Here is a 16000-nt window from a genome sequence, read left to right as displayed (position 1 = left end):
CGGTAAAATAAATTAACTTAATTCTGCTTCGTAATCGAGGTAAAACTGCCCAATTTATCATGATATTGATTTGAGGTCATATCACCCAGCCCTACTAGGTGGTCCATAAGCTGGATCATTCTCTAAGGAACAATCACAGACGATTTAGACTAATTTAAATAAAAGGCTATTAAGGTCTGATTTTTGCAAATCATTTAATAAAATATAATCCTAACAAGTAATGTATTTTTACCGGCGCTGTAAAATGTTATGAACACATTCCAATTGCTCTAAATACGTTAGCAGCTAATTTGACCACATTTCAAACTCGTCGAGATAAACTTTGGTTCTCAAACATAAAATCCTGACCTGTGATGTCATCAAATAATGTTATTGATCTTGGTTCTCAACCCTTTTCAATTCTTCTTCTTTGTGTAAACAGTAGCTAATTAGTTTATTCGAGTTTCATTTGTTTAGTCAAGCTTTTTTTCAACCAAAATATGTTTGACTTGAAGTTGAATAATTTTTGTTAAATGACAATTTAATTTTATAAGGGAGTTGTTGTGAAGGTATTCTATATATGTGCTATTTGACAATGATTGGGGCAACAATCTAAAAGTAAAAGGCTAATTAGGTTTGGCAAAATGTAACAATGTATATTCACAGAGGCTTTTAATCCAATTTAAATTTCAGTGATTTTGCATAGAGAAATGAGAAATATTTCAGTGACTAAAGGTACGAAGCTTACAGATGCCAGTAAGACTTGCAGGAATAAACAATGACAAAAGGTTAATCAACCGTACTGAAGCATAAAGGAGCTGAAACGCATTAAAACCTTTGAAGCCTTGGATTCTCCTTCCGCTTCACAATGAAATGCTAAAATACAAACTCTAAATGTTACCTTCAAGTCTCTGTGCATGATTCCTCTGGAGTGAATGTATGCCACCCCTTCCAGAATGTTCCTGAGCAAGTTCAGTGTGTGTTCAGCATCAACACAAGCATAAGGAGCTGCAGAAAACACAAGAGGGAGACGTTTATGTTTCAGAGTGGGACTGAAAGTCAGCAATTCATTTCATTTCACAGACAACCATTTGTATATTGTTACAAATAATGACTAATCTATAAACTATTTAAGAGGAATACAGTCAGAGAGCTGGTCCTCTTTGGGCCTGAAGTTCCTCTCATTGATCCAGTCCTTTAGTGAGCGCTCACACAGCTGCATCTGAATGTAGAGCATCAGGTGGATCTGAACCTGAGCACATCGGCAGGAACCCAGAAGAAAATTTTTTTACTGTACAGATTGTAGAGATTTTTACTGTACATTACATTTTTTTCTTTGGTAAATTAAATGAAATTGAAAGAGTTAAAACACCTACATCTTTAGAGGGTTTTCTTGAGTGTATTTCAGCGCACTGTTGATGCTCCCTTTCAGTGCAGGAGTTATTGTTCTGTTCAATGCTGCTCCTACTGGCCTCCTCGCCCAACACTGCCGACTGGTCGTGACTCATGACGGGACATTTGGAGCCATTTCCGGGCTCTTCCTGTTCAAGGAAGACGCAGGGAACATAATCCTGCATACGGTTCTTCTCCTTGGGACACATAATCTTGCAGTCTGGTCTGGAAACTAAAGACTGGCTCTCTGATGGAAGTCCATTTGCACTCTCTGCTTGACTTTGGCTTTGGAAAACCACAGAAAAGCTGTTGCCACTGTTGTCGGCGCTTTCATCCGAACTGTGAATTAGAGAGTTAAGACGTACAGTATAAGTGATATATTTGCTGTTCTGTTCACTTACAGGGGAATGCAATAAAAAGGCTATTGTGAAAGTTTAGCTAATGACTCTTGTCGTACCCATCTTTTTCTCCAGGGGATTCCAGAGCAGGAAGGTGCGAGTCAGGATCTGCAGCAAACCAAACTTTTTTACAGATTTTTAGAGGAATTTTCCTTTTGAAGACATTTTGCTTCAGGATAGCAGATAAATACTCACAGGCTGTTGGCTGAACATGTTCCATCCATGCTGTGTGATATCCCACAATATTTACATGTTGCAAGCTGGATAACATTTTGACTTCCCTAAGAACCTAAAATAAACACAATTACCTGTCAGCTGGAAAGTCAGCAATAGATCTGTGGCAAATATGAACCTTGTATTTCTATAAAAACAAAAAAAAATGAAAATGCATTTTCGTTTCCCTTTTTTTTTTTCACTGAATATTCAAAAAAACAAACAAAAAAAACAAAACAGAGGGACAACAAGCTTCCAACTTTCCAACTAACCCTGATTCATTCAGAGTCCATACTTTCCTATGCTTTTGTCAAGAAGATTCTTAGTATGACAGAGTTTGGAGACACCATGGAAAGCAATCTGCTGCCTCCAAAATCCTTCAGCATGACTGGTTTAGCAGAGGGTCAGTAATGGTGTGGGGTGGCATTTGTCTGGTGGGCCGCAGATCCCCCCATATGCTCGCCAGGGGTAGCATGACTGCCATTAGCTAACAAGATGAGACCCTCAGACTCTTTGTGAGACACTATGCTGGTGCAGTTAGCCCTGGATTCCTCCTAATGTAGAACAATGTAAGACCTCATGTGTCTGGAGTCTGTCAGCAGTTCCTGCAAGGTGAAGGCATTGAAGTATGGATTGGCCCACCGTTCCCCAGACATCATGTCTTGACCACTCCACCAATGTCCCTTTGCACCACAGACTGTCCAGGAGTTGGCAGATGCTTTAGTCCAGTTCTAGGAGGAGACATCTGCCACCTCATCAGGAGCATGACCAGGCATGGTGGGGAGATCATACAGGCACATAGAGGCTATATTCAATACTGAGCCTCATTTTGTCACGTTTTAAGGACATAAAATCAAAGTTTGTTTTTCCACGTATGTTTTGTGTGACTCCAAATCCAGGCTTCCATTGGTTAAAAAATGTGATTTCTATTGAGAATTTTTTTGTGATTTTGTTGTCGGCACATTCAGCATTCACAGAGAATATTAAATTCAGATCTAGGATGTTATTTGAGCGTTCCCTTTATTATTTTGAGCAGTGTATTACCACTGAAGACCTGAGGTTTGGACCAACAAACCAAACCTCAGGTATTCTGGCTCAAATTTACTCTGCATACCCAGAACCAGAATCACACATGGAGAAGCAGCAATCAGTTCTTAAATGTCACTAATCTGAAATAAACTCCCTGAAACTGAAACCCTTAGTCTCTACTAATTAAGATAATAAAAAATAAAATTCAACTTTATTGATCTCACACTGGAGAAATTTACCCCTGCATTTAACCCCTCCCCTTGGGGGGCAGTGGGCTGCCATAGTGGGGCACTCAGGGAGCAGTGTGGGGTTATGGGTCTTGCTCAGACACCCAGAGTAGCAGTCCGTGGCAATGGGGTTGGAACTCAGAACCTCAGGATTCCAAGCTCTATGACCTACCCAGTAGTCTGCCACTGTCCCAAGATTAAAAACATATTTGTTTAAAAGCTTTTGAATGAGCGGTCTAAACATTATGAGTCGTCAGTTCAAGTTTTCTTTCCTTTTTACTTAATCATTAAACTTTTCTTTAATACAGTCAACTTATTTTAATTCACTTTTTTTTCCCTCTTGAATTAGTTTTGTTGCCTCTATACCACTGCAATCTACTTTTTGTTCTCTCATGTACAGCACTTTGAACTGTCTTGCCACTAAAATATGCTGTAAACTTTCCCTGCCTTGAGATGGGATCGATGTAAAGTGGTGCTTTATAAATAAAGTGAATTAAACTGACAGAGATAGTAGTTAATTTCTGTCAGGTAAATAGAAAATATGCATGCATTTTAGAGGATTTACATTAAAACAATTAGAGAAATTGCTATAATAAGGCAGCTGGTAAATAGTTTTTTTCAAATAGAAACTGGATTTTTGCTCATCCAGTCAGGTTTGATGGAGTGTTTTTAACACCACGTTTGATTTCCTGCCACAAATTCCTGATGGTATTTAGGTTTAAGATATTACTGCATCATTGTAATATATGAATAAACTTAGATCCAATCCATTACATTGGAGCTCTGGCTATACAGCTACATCAGTCTCCACCTCACTTTTAAAGTTGTATGGAAGCAGCTGTTCCAACCGTTGCATTTCCAAATTCTCCTGATTGGTGCACGACTTTACATGACTGAGTAAAGTGAATGTTATTGGTCGTATATCAAGGGGGCGGGATTGTTGAGGTGGAAGGTTTCCAATCTATTTGGTTGTGGCCGGTTTGTCAGCAACATCTTGCTAACCAGTTAGCAGGTTAGTGCTAGTAGGTTCCCAATGGGGAATACTATTGGGACCAAGTAGCACTTAGCAACGACACTGTCAAGGAACGCTATGGACAGCGGAAACAAGCAAGAGGAGGAGAGTTTGAGTCATAGGTCTTGGATGAGTCTATGTTGTGGAAGAGGACGCCAGGGCGGCAGAAGCTTGGTTTGGCGTAGAAGGCTTCCAGCCGTACATGTTTGAGCCCTTGCCTCGCAACGCTGCCAGTTCTGTTAGCTCTACGCCTGCCGAAGACACAGACGTCCATCCCCGAGAACACTGGGACGCAACTCAATGGGAAAGGAGATTATTTTTATTTCTTATTTCAACCGTTGCATTTTTTAGCTGCGACATAGAACCATGATGCTATGACTGACTAAATTTGATTGACAGATGACTGTTGATAAATGATTGGCTGAAAAAAAGCTGACGTATAACTCACTGCCATAAGATAACGAAATAACCCACAGATTTTAAGACAGGAATATTTTAAAAATAGAAATTTTCTAACTTTTAGGACAATATAGTCTGATAAAGAGTACATTTATATACATGTTTGAGCCACATTTAAATATGACTTTCCCAGGATTTTAAGAGACTAACAGGACTGAACAGAAAAAAAAAAAACATTTCCTATCAACTCTAACAAGTTTTGATTTCCTCCCTGCTAAAATAAAGCAAAGTATTTGTGTAAAATTTCATNCTTGCCTCGCAACGCTGCCAGTTCTGTTAGCTCTACGCCTGCTGAAGACACAGACGTCCATCCCCGAGAACACTGGGACGGAACTCAATGGGAAAGGAAATTATTTTTAATTCTTATTTCAACCGTTGCGTTTTTTAGCTGCGACATATGAATCAAGATGCTATGACTGACTAAATTTGATTGACAGATGACTGTTGATAAATGATTGGCTGAAAAAAAGCTGACGTATATCTAACTGGCCTGCATAAGATAACGAAAAAACCCACAGATTTTAAGACAGGATTATTTTAAAAATAGACATTTTCTAACTTTTAGGACAATATAGTCTGATAAAGAGTACATTTATATAGATGTTTGAGCCAGAATGATTTGACATTTCAATATGACTTTCCCATGATTTTAACAGACTAACAGGACTGAACAGAAAAAAAAAACATTTCCTATCAACTCTAACAAGTTTTAATTTCCTCCCTGCTAAAATAAAGCAAAGTATTTGTGTAAAATTTCATTAAAAAATCCTCTGTTCCTCCAATGTAACAACTATTCCCAACTGTTTGGTCAAATACATAAACCCCAATAAATGACACCACACTTTGTTGGTGTAGAGTTAAAACATGTTTAAAGGTTTGATGATAATGAACAATTAATCAGCGCATAGAGAGTTTTTATGCGTAATAAACCTTAAATCATTGTCCCAGCAGGCAGTATGGTCTGTAGTCTTTTGGTTATAAAGAATAATGTGGAATCTAACCTTCATGCAATCCTCCTTTGAGACTCTCTTAATCAGAATCTTCTTCACAGCATAAAACTGACCATCCAGTTTGTTCACAACCTACAAAATGGTGTTAAAGAAAAAAACATTTGGAACAAATAAATTACATTTTGAACATGACACAAGTCCCAACATTAGTTAGAAAAATAATAATAAAACAGAAAAATGTGTTACCTTAAAAACATTTCCATAGGAACCTTTTCCAAGCAGACAGATTTCATCAAACTCACTGAGATACCGAGATGTCTGAGCCTGGAAGAGTCCCTCTTTTGACCTGTGACCAAATCAGTCATTTTAAATATACAAAACATATTAGGAAAAAAAAAAGATTACTCTTAACTACACGTTACCTTACAGCTGGATTGTGTGTATTTGTGCCAAGACGTTGCTGGCCCTGCAAACAAATCAAAAGTTACAAAAGTTACAAACAATAAGATTTTTCATTCACCCACAATATCAAACTACTAATATCAAACTACATCATAACATTCCCCAACATACTAGCAGGCATAATTGCAGAAAAGGGAGACAAAACAAAAAAGAATAATAAATCAATCAGTAAATGAATTGCCTGATGTGCTTAACAAGAAATGGAAGGAAAGTTTTATTTTTTTCAGTTTATTTTTCAAAATCTTATTTTTCAAATTTCTCTTGTTCAGATGAATTACAGATATTTCAAATAGTGTTTTATTGATCTCATTCTCCTGACTTCTAGGGAAAGTTTGCATTGGGCCTAAAGTGAAGAGAAAACTGTCTATAAAACTCAAATTGAAAAAGGGAAATTTGAGCAGATAAAATATTGTAGCAGTGAAAAAATATACAATTTGAAAAAATAAACTTTAAATAATAATTTAAAACAATAATAAATAAAAAAATTATGATTAAGAAGTTATTTCAAGTTTCATTCTTGGATTATGTTTTTTTTCAAATTTCAATTTTCAAAACATGTTCTTTGCTACAACAATAATGGAAGAAATTCACTGTGGTTTTAATCAGGCAAAATGCGAGAGATGCGCGGAGTACGCTAAGAAACTAACGAGTAGGTCGTTACCTGTCGAAAGAGCGAGGAACTTGCAGCACTGAGTAACTCAGTGAAAGCTCGGTTATGCTGGAGTCTAATGGTGCTGAATTCATCACTTATGGCCAAAGGGGAGACAAGGTTCATGGCTGCCAAACGGTTGCCAATGGCTGTTAGAAATAAAATAAAAGAACTTAGAAGTATGATAGGAGTACATTTCAATGAAGAATAGCAGAAACACGGGGGATTTAAAGCATCCACCTTTAAACAGCCTACGTGAACGGGAAGGATTGCTTTCATAGACGAAGCACAGGTGCTCCAGCAGGGAGCCAATGAGGAGGTGGTTGGGGATTGCTGAAGCAAACTCTTGGATGGTTAAGTACTGCCTTCCAGCCATCAGTAGCTCATGGTTACTTTCTGAATCTGAAGCTGAGCAAAACACAAAGCAAAGAAACAAAACCAGCTCATTGTCTCATAAAAAGGGAAGCAAACAAAAACACAAAATGTTTGGTCATCATATGGAAGACAGCATGATAAAAATAAAGAGCATATTTAAGTTTAGCCACATACCTTCTTCAATTACTTTTGCTATCATTTCTACTATGTTTTTCTCCTCTAGGTCCATGACTCAGAATGGAAAGCCTTCTGGCAGAATACTGCGCACACCACGCTTTAATAATGATTATTCCCTTCCACTGGTCCATATAATGAACTCATCTAACTTTTACATACGGGAGTGTACCCAGCATTCATGCTTATCTGCTATGTCCAGTAGAGGCCAACCCACCCTCACTGCAACATAACACACACACACAGGGGTGATTGGAGATGTTTAGTGTGCCAAAACAGGAAGGAGGGGTCTGAGCGATTGCTCGCCATGATGCAAGGTGTGTGGTTGATATAAACTACTAAAAATCCTTGCTTTAAGTACTAAAGACTGAATACAAGCCCTCTTTATAAATGTAATCTTAAAACAGTCTAAACATATTATTGGTAGCAAGGCGTATTGTTAGTAAAAAATAGGTTAAAAAACAATCATTTTTAATAAAGCAGTTCTTACAGGTTAAGTATTTTTTGGAGGAAGTGCTGAAAAAATTGAATTGTTTCCTGGTTTAGAATCACGCAGATAAAGTAGAAAAAAAAGAAAAAAAAAGTAGAGACTGTACTAGTATTAAGAGGTAAAACTATGCGGATATAAATAAGTATCAAATGCACAGGACTGATTTGACTAATCCTGATTAATCTATTGTTGAAATAATCGTCAACTAATTGCTGTAAATAACCGTTTGTTAGCTACAGTAAAGGGACAGAGGATCTAAAGCATGTCTGAAAGAATAACCCACTTACAGCAGTATTAAACAAAACTCTAAAAAAAACTTTTACGAGTCAAGATTAAATATTTTCCCTCCATATATACATATGAGACCTGTGTCATTTTTTGATCACGTAAATGGAGAAATAAAAAGCAATGTGAAATTCAAAAATCGTCCCCAAAGAAATAAACAGCACATATCAGGTTAGAGGAACATCTAAATAATTAGCAACAGTGAACCTGTATTGATTAATCTGTAATAAAATAGTTCAAAACTAAAAGAAATGTTTATATTTGTTCTAAAAGTAGAACATTTTTAGGTATATGGTAACCTTATCTAAGAATGGCAGCAATATAAACATTTTATCAGGCTTGTTTAGAACATTGATGCAAGGCCTGCTAGTAGGACATCATACGATGACGCTACTTTGTTCATTTGGGGGGAGCAGCCTGTCACTATGGGGGGGAGGGGCGGTCTTCATTCAGTTTTGAGAATAGCTTTTTAAAGCCATTTCTATTCTTATAGTTAAAACACATAAAACTTTAACCCAGCTAAAATGGAGAAGTTGTTGCTGATTCCTCTGAAGGAGGCTGAGGTTAGACATTCCAGCTAACTACAAATGTGGAGACTAATTCTATTTTCATTCTCTTGCTAGCTGTTCCATGTTTGCAGGCTGCTGCTCTTTCTGCAAACATACCATGTGCTCCTTCTAGGCAACCCTAGGACTTGTCATAGGATTATCTCAGTAACCAGGAAGTAAACGCCAAATACACACTGCTATGAATTGGTTATGGACTGTGGTACAGTATTGGTGACACAATCAAGACTACTGCACACCCAGCAACACCGACTTCCTCTGCGCTAGAGGCTTTATCTATTCTGATGCAAGCTACTAATCTAATTAATGATAGACTGGCACCGGTTATTGAGTAGTAACAGCTGGCAAATGAGATGCCGGAGCCGGTAAGTGGCACCAATACTGCGCTGCACCTTTAGGTTTGAAAGGAGAAGAACATGGATAACGTTATTGATGGAGGAGAATGATTTTCCATAAGTAATGTTACTCCCATACTGGGAGATTGTTTTGGTTAATTCTACAGTAAATTTCTCAGTGATTACTTCTCCAAGTAATAGCTATTATTTTACATTGTGTTGAGAAAATACCCCATTGCAGAGTTTGTTTCTGCTATATATATTCATATCATGAGTATCCCAGACTATGAATAGTAGACATTACTACTGACAAGGGCTGAAGCAATCGGATTAATCGTGGTAAATTGATTATTAAAATAATCGTCAACTAATTTAGTAATCGATTAATCGTTAACTGGAGTATAGAGACTGTAAAACATGCCTTTAGCTAACAGAGCGAACCACTTAGAGCAGGAATTATACCAAAATTGGGGAAAAAATAAATGAAATTAATATTTTCCTGTCAATATTCTCTATCCAGAACTCCACAAGTCCAAAGGTTTTAGTTTCACCTGGTTTTATTCTGTATAAAATCTTCTTTAAGGGAACTTTTACTATCCGATCTTTAACTGGTTTTATTTAAAAAATGATCAACAGATTAATAGATTATCAAAATAATTGTTAGTTGCAGCCCTACTACTGACTTTACAATTAATAAAATTTTATTGATCTGACATTGAAGAAATATACCTCTGCTTTTAACCCCTCCCCTTGGGGAGCAGTGGGCTGCCATAGTGGCCCGGGGAGCAGTGTGGGGTTAAGGATCTTGCTCAGAGTCCCAGAGTGGCAGTCTGTGGGAGTGGGGCTCGAACCCAGAACCTCAGGATTCCAAAACAAATTTTAGTAGCGAATGCCCTCTAACCCTTTAGTCAACCCTTTTCTGAATAGCAGTTCTCATCTCTGAAATGGTAAATAAATTTCAGAATATAAGGAACAGTTTATTATGTAAAGTTTTTCATGGCCCATCCCCTCAGTACATTCTATTTAGGCTTACGCTTGAAACTTGTGCTATTTAACTAGAATAATTAATTGTTTTTAACGCTATGATGTCATCAACCATCTTCTGTGTAGCAGTTTGTTAGAGCACTTGCTTTTATATCTGACAAAGCTCACCAGGAAGGCCTTTTTTGACCTAGGATCCACTCCCCAAATCAGTGCAGGTGGTGGAAGACAAAGAAACAAATGAAAAACAAAATCACTGATTTACAATATCTACTATCTCTTGAATGAACTTGTTGCAGAAATTGACAGGATATACAGTAACAGACTGCTGCATCCTAAGTGCACAAAGCAGTGTTACTGCAGATCCTTTCTCCCTGCAGCAGTTAAAACCATCAGTGCTCCTAACAACCTCTATATGGGTTTATATCCATATGTTGACATATTTTTCCATTCTGGTAAATAGGAAGGTTTGTTTTTCTTCCCCACATTTAAACTTATACGTTTTTGTTTTATTTTTTTAAACCTATCACTGGAGTTGCATATGTCTTTACATTTACAAGAATGAAAAATATGTCAAAAAATAGATAGAGTACAGCAAGTTATTCTCTGTTTTTGCATGTTTATATCCTAGAATGTGTATGAACAATATATTGATAAATTACACCCTGCGAAGTCAAGAACTATTGCTTAAATCCAAATCAGTTCAAATAGACATTTCCATAGGATGTTCCACTAATAGATTATAAACAGGTCGCAGTTGTCTCCATAAACGAGCAGCAGTTAATCTCGCGAGATCTTAGAAATGCTTCTATTGTAAATAAGCAGGGTAAATGCAAGACACCTGCTCGTTGTAAACGAAATTTATGATAATAACAAATCAAAACATAAAGCAAACCATCTTACTGTCAAATTGAACGTCTTCGTCCTCTTCGCTGGCCAAACTTAAAAGGCTAATGCTGCTGTCAGCCTGCTGTCTCCGGACAGCTGTTAGGTTGCAGTGAACCAACAGGTTGCTACAACTGCCAGAACATTCCTCCGATCGCATTGGACCGCTGTCCGGTGAACTGTACATTCTAAACGTAAATAACCATAAAATAAACTTAAAACATTTTTTCCCAAAGCGCCACCAAATTCACATGAGCTAACCTCATGGTTTTCGCTAACTATGACGGGATAGTCGCTCTTTACACATTAACATGGCAAGAACTTGTCAGAAATGATAGCTTTGAGAAAAGTCCCTCACGTTCCGTATGAACTGTCGGCCATGTTGGAGTAACAGACGGCTTAAGGCACCGTCATACAAAGTGTGAACTATAAAAATAGACCAAACAGATTGTTCCTTCCCAATCATCCTACACAAAATAAACACATCCATAAAAACTGAGGTGGAAAATTAAATAAAAGCACACTATGTTTAAAAGGATATGGTGAAAAACTTTGACTAACACAGATATATTCGTTTTTTTTCGAAGCAACATGATTACAGATGAGCCCTAACGTCCCGGTGATGAAATTCAACAATGATTTCGGAAACATATTTAAAAAAAGGAAAGAAACCATTTATTTTCTGATTCATATTTTTGATAACTTTACATATGTTTTAATTTTTATTTTAGAGCTATGTATATACACATTTTTATTTGTTTTTAGTAAAAGTAAGATGCGCAGTGTTGCGCATTAGTAATACTCACGAACAATGTAGTTAAACGGCGCGCGAGAGGTTCAGTTTTGTGTTTATCACGCAGGGAGGAAGAAATAAGTGAAAACAAACCTCTTTCATTCATCATGGCGAATAATCAGCCGGTGTTCCTGTCCGTTTAAAGTGAGATTTAGATCCGTGTGGAGAGCAGAGAACCAGTAGACACCCGCTGAAAGATGTCAGATGTTTGGTAAGACAGACCTTAGTTTTCCCTACCAGAAAACTCACTTATAACTTGGAATTAATTTTTCATTTTGTGTTGTAGTCAAAACTGAAGTGCTCAGATTTCAAGCGGAATTTATCGTTGCTGTATGAATGTTACATTAACTGCCTTTAAAAATATTAATTCCTTTAAATCTTTCACTTCTGGTGACGTTAATGAGAAATAAAACTATAAACCTTATAACTGACAAATGGCACATGTTTACATTCAAGCTCTAAATTAGATATAAAGCTGAGATTATCACTGGAGTTACTCATTCTAGTGTTTATGTCTCCACTTTCTGTTCATTTACATTGACATGTCTGCCATTATCTTTTTGCAAAATAGTTTAAAATTGAGTCTGATCGAAAGGAAAGTCTGCACAACACAGGTAGAATAAATAAGAGGTTTACTGTTGGGATGTGGTTATAGTAAAATCAGAGGGGATTTACCATTACGCAATACTAGGCAGTTGCCTAGGGCCCCAAGTTCCTGGGGGCCCCATAAAAGTCTGTTTACATGTATGGTTAATACAACTATTCCTTATCATGCAGCTATTATTTCTTCCAAATGAAAAATGGAGAACAGATAAGCAGATCATGGCTTGTCTACAGTGAAAAGAAGGACTGGGTTATTTACTTTGGCCTTTTTGGAAACACAGGAAGGAGCAATCAGCTAAGTGAGCTTAGTGCTTGGAAAAAATCTTTCATTCCTTTAGAGACAGCATGAAAAGTCAGCTGAGTACAAAACATAGAGAGGAAAACAAGAAGAAGAGAGGGACAAGAAGAGAGGGACAAAACCTAGAGCAAATAATGTATGTCTATTCTAGAAAAAATTCTGTATCTGTATAATGGGTCTGTTTTATGTGTTGTCTTCTTGATTCAGAGGGGCCCCTGCTCGTCTTTGCCTGGGGCCCCAAATGTCCTTAGTCCGCCCTGAGTATAATATAATCCTGTAAAAGTGGTTAGTGACTGTTTGTTAAATCAATGTTTTCAACTATAACTGATACTATGTCATTGTTGAATTAGCCATTATCCAAATCTGGCTCTGCATGCACATTTGTGCTGCTTCTATATTAAAAGTTAAGGAATCAATGTTGATTTATTTACACAAAAAAAGTCATTAAATGTGTAAATAGGTGGTTGATGTAGATGTTTTTGTGATGACCATTTATGTGCAAATGATTAGGAATAATATTTAGAGACAAGTAAGACAAAGTACACAGAAAGGTAAAATACACTGTCTTCAACGTATGGAGTTTCATTTAAAACATGATAACCCCGGTCAATGATAAATACTCTCCCACAGAGCTTATAGAGGAGGAAATGAGGATGAGGTACATTGCAAACGGCATAGATTGGTTTAATATTGGTTAGATGCTGCCATTTCAATCATTAGGATTCAACCACAAAATGTTGATTCAGGGACATCATTTCAAAGCTTTGTCTAGAATTTGATGATTGCTTGATGGCTGACCCACCATCAGTCATCTAATATTAACCAAAACTGACTCTTTTTGACCACAATTCAACATTGAATGAACAGGACTTTGTTTCCAAGTTTGAAGACTTTTCACTTTTCATCCAGGAAGCTTTTTTTTTTATTCAAAAATAGATTTTGATTGATTGGACTGAGTCGCACTGCACAGAGTTCAGCTTTAATCACCACCCTATTGTAACTCTAGGTACATGTAATGCTATTGTTAAGGTGAACTCTCTCCCTCTTGTCTTTTTATCTTTTCAGCACCTCTGAGTCTGCTGGGGCTATAAAGGCCATTGACCGTCACTCAGTCCATCAGATCTGCTCAGGACAAGTAGTTCTGAGTTTGGCCACAGCTGTCAAAGAGTTGGTGGAGAACAGCATAGATGCAGGAGCCACCAATGTTGGTAAGGAAAGCACACAGCACAGTCCCTCTGAAATATAAAACCGTTTGTTGCAAATTTTAAAGCCCGGGGAAATATAAGATATAAGGTATAGCTCACCATGTAGTTAGAGGTTTTATGTTTCAGCTTTTCAGCCTACACTTTACATTCATATAAATCATTCTCAGAAATATTTGACTGAATTAAATGCTAATTAAATTATTATTAATATACTGCTTTCCTCTATAACATCCCATGCATCGTTCCAGAGGTCAAGCTGAAGGAGTGTGGCGCTGAACAAATCGAAGTATCAGACAACGGCAGAGGGGTTGAAGAAGCAAACTTTGAAGGACTGAGTACGTAGGATCTGCTTATTTTCTGGGTAGTCAAGAACTATCAGGAAAAATATGGAGTTCAGTCTTACTATTATTGAAGTAGCAATAAGCTTTCTCTGATATTTATGTCTACATTACAGTCTATGGATACAGCATTCATCACCAAGTGACATTCAGGGTTTTATGTAGTTTTATGTGTTTTTGTTTTTTAAAGCAACAATTTCTAAAATTTTATGTTAGAGTTTTATAAGCATGGTAAAATAATTATAAGTCTGTACAGGCATTCTTGGCAGTCCTTCTGATGCTTTTATTTTGCAATATTTACATCAAAATTCAATCTTATCGAACTAAATGGAACCGTAATAGTTTTTGCCATATTGTCCTCTACAATTAGTATGAAAAAATATAGGTGGTTTCTGGTGTTTTTCCTTCACTTACTGTCTAAATGTTCTATCCATCCATCATCCAATCACTCATCCATCCATCCATCCATCCATCCATCCATCCATCCATCCATCCATAAATACCAGCCCACCATAAACTTAAGTCTGAACTCTGGACATGTCTGTTTAGAAGATGAGCAGATGTTGGTGCCTAAAATGCGTATGAACCCTGTAAACCTGAGGTTTCTCATTCTGTCTGTCCCGCAGCTCTAAAGCATCACACATCAAAGCTGAGAGATTTCTCCGATCTGATCCATGTGGAAACATTTGGCTTTCGAGGTGAAGCCCTGAGCTCTCTGTGTGCTCTAAGGTAAAGTCTTCACTGCTCACATTTACTTTGTTCATGAAGCTGGCAGTAACTGTCCGTTTGTTGGTTATTCTTTTTCCCCACCTTCGTACTGCAGTGACCTGAGTGTGATTACATGCCATCAGTCCAGCCAAGTAGGCACCAAATTGGTGTTTGACCACAAAGGCCATCTTGTGCAGCAGTCGCCCTGTCCCAGGCAGCCAGGCACCACCGTCACTCTGCAGCAGCTCTTCTACACTCTGCCTGTTAGACACAAGGAGTTCCAGCGTAACATCAAGAAGGTCAGCAGCCAAACCATCCTGACGGATTTTAGACATACTGATGGGATCAGTGTGTGAAATACTGTAGATTTTACTTATTAAAACCCTTTAACTGTTTCCTTTTTGTAATTTACTGGAGGAACATTTCTTATTTTGTGTGCTCTTAAAGTACATATGTTAAATCCATTATCAAAATGGTGGTAAATTTTGATTTCAGCAGGTTATTTAGCTCAGTAAGAAAGGTTCTTAAAAGTTGCAGAATATCCTTGCTTCCCTTCTCAAATATATTTATGCCATGGCATCACCTGGAGTATGACAGCAGATGAGGAAAAACATCCAAACTAAATAAATCTAAATCATATAATGAAAAAAACATTTGATCTGTAATAAAAGCAAAGCACCTTTTACTATCCTGTGGACATTTGCTGCTAAAACAGAAGTGAAAGTATATATGGAGGGAATTTAGTTCCGTTATTTATGTGAGCAAAGACATTTTTGTAAGTAACAAAAAAAGAAAAGAAAACCAGAAATGAAATCTTTTCAGATTTCTTAATCACAGATCAACAATGACTACTCTTCTTCTGCATTTCATAGGTATTCACCTGTATCAACATCACCCATTATCTAATTGAAGAAGGTTTTTTGGTTTAAACAACCTTTTTAGGAATTAGAGACAAACTCAGACTTTTCTTAAAGAAGAAGTCCTGTCAGCAAGGAATAATCAATGGATCATTATCTTTAACTAGAACTAATACCTTTGCGGTGATTTAATGAATTTAGCGTTAATCAGTAAAAAAATAAAAATTATATTTTTCATTGTGATCACTGAGTCTGGGATCGGCATTTTAGCCCAAATATAGTAGCCCCTCCCTCCTGCCATCTTCCAGCAGTGACGTCACGGTGCGGTAATCCTAGC

General features: G+C 37.2%; 2 protein-coding genes across 5 annotated transcripts in view; one reads left to right on the top strand and one right to left on the bottom strand.

Annotated features, from left to right (window-relative positions):
* eif2ak1 (eukaryotic translation initiation factor 2 alpha kinase 1) overlaps positions 1 to 11246 on the bottom strand; it is a 21147-nt gene extending 9901 nt beyond the window's left edge. Inside the window, exons 1-11 of one of the 4 annotated variants that reach the window (XM_015393102.1) lie at positions 10880 to 11246; positions 7011 to 7178; positions 6783 to 6919; positions 6082 to 6125; positions 5906 to 6005; positions 5711 to 5791; positions 1965 to 2058; positions 1829 to 1892; positions 1356 to 1710; positions 1123 to 1231; positions 881 to 987 (exon numbers count right to left, since the gene is read on the bottom strand). In XM_015393102.1, the coding sequence (XP_015248588.1) occupies positions 881 to 987; positions 1123 to 1231; positions 1356 to 1710; positions 1829 to 1892; positions 1965 to 2058; positions 5711 to 5791; positions 5906 to 6005; positions 6082 to 6125; positions 6783 to 6919; positions 7011 to 7178; positions 10880 to 11048 (1428 nt within the window). In that variant the 5' untranslated portion in view covers positions 11049 to 11246. Of the gene's footprint in view, positions 1 to 880; positions 988 to 1122; positions 1232 to 1355; positions 1711 to 1828; positions 1893 to 1964; positions 2059 to 5710; positions 5792 to 5905; positions 6006 to 6081; positions 6126 to 6782; positions 6920 to 7010; positions 7179 to 7319; positions 7446 to 10879 lie in introns of those variants that run through there. The other 3 variants (XM_015393104.1, XM_015393103.1, XM_015393107.1) reach the window with 3 other exon arrangements.
* A 392-nt stretch (positions 11247 to 11638) lies between these two features.
* The window catches only part of pms2 (PMS1 homolog 2, mismatch repair system component), a 14880-nt gene continuing 10518 nt past the window's right edge, over positions 11639 to 16000 (top strand). The window contains exons 1-5 of the mRNA XM_015393101.1: positions 11639 to 11865; positions 13621 to 13763; positions 14009 to 14095; positions 14725 to 14827; positions 14922 to 15105. Of these exons, the coding sequence (XP_015248587.1) occupies positions 11852 to 11865; positions 13621 to 13763; positions 14009 to 14095; positions 14725 to 14827; positions 14922 to 15105 (531 nt within the window). The 5' untranslated portion in view covers positions 11639 to 11851. The remainder of the gene's footprint in view (positions 11866 to 13620; positions 13764 to 14008; positions 14096 to 14724; positions 14828 to 14921; positions 15106 to 16000) is intronic.

This window comes from Cyprinodon variegatus, unplaced genomic scaffold, assembly GCF_000732505.1.
Source record: "Cyprinodon variegatus isolate N-32 unplaced genomic scaffold, C_variegatus-1.0 Scaffold624, whole genome shotgun sequence".
Lineage (NCBI taxonomy): Eukaryota > Metazoa > Chordata > Actinopteri > Cyprinodontiformes > Cyprinodontidae > Cyprinodon > Cyprinodon variegatus.
Note: the sequence above shows the minus strand (reverse complement) of the source record. Positions and strands in the feature narration are given on the sequence as shown.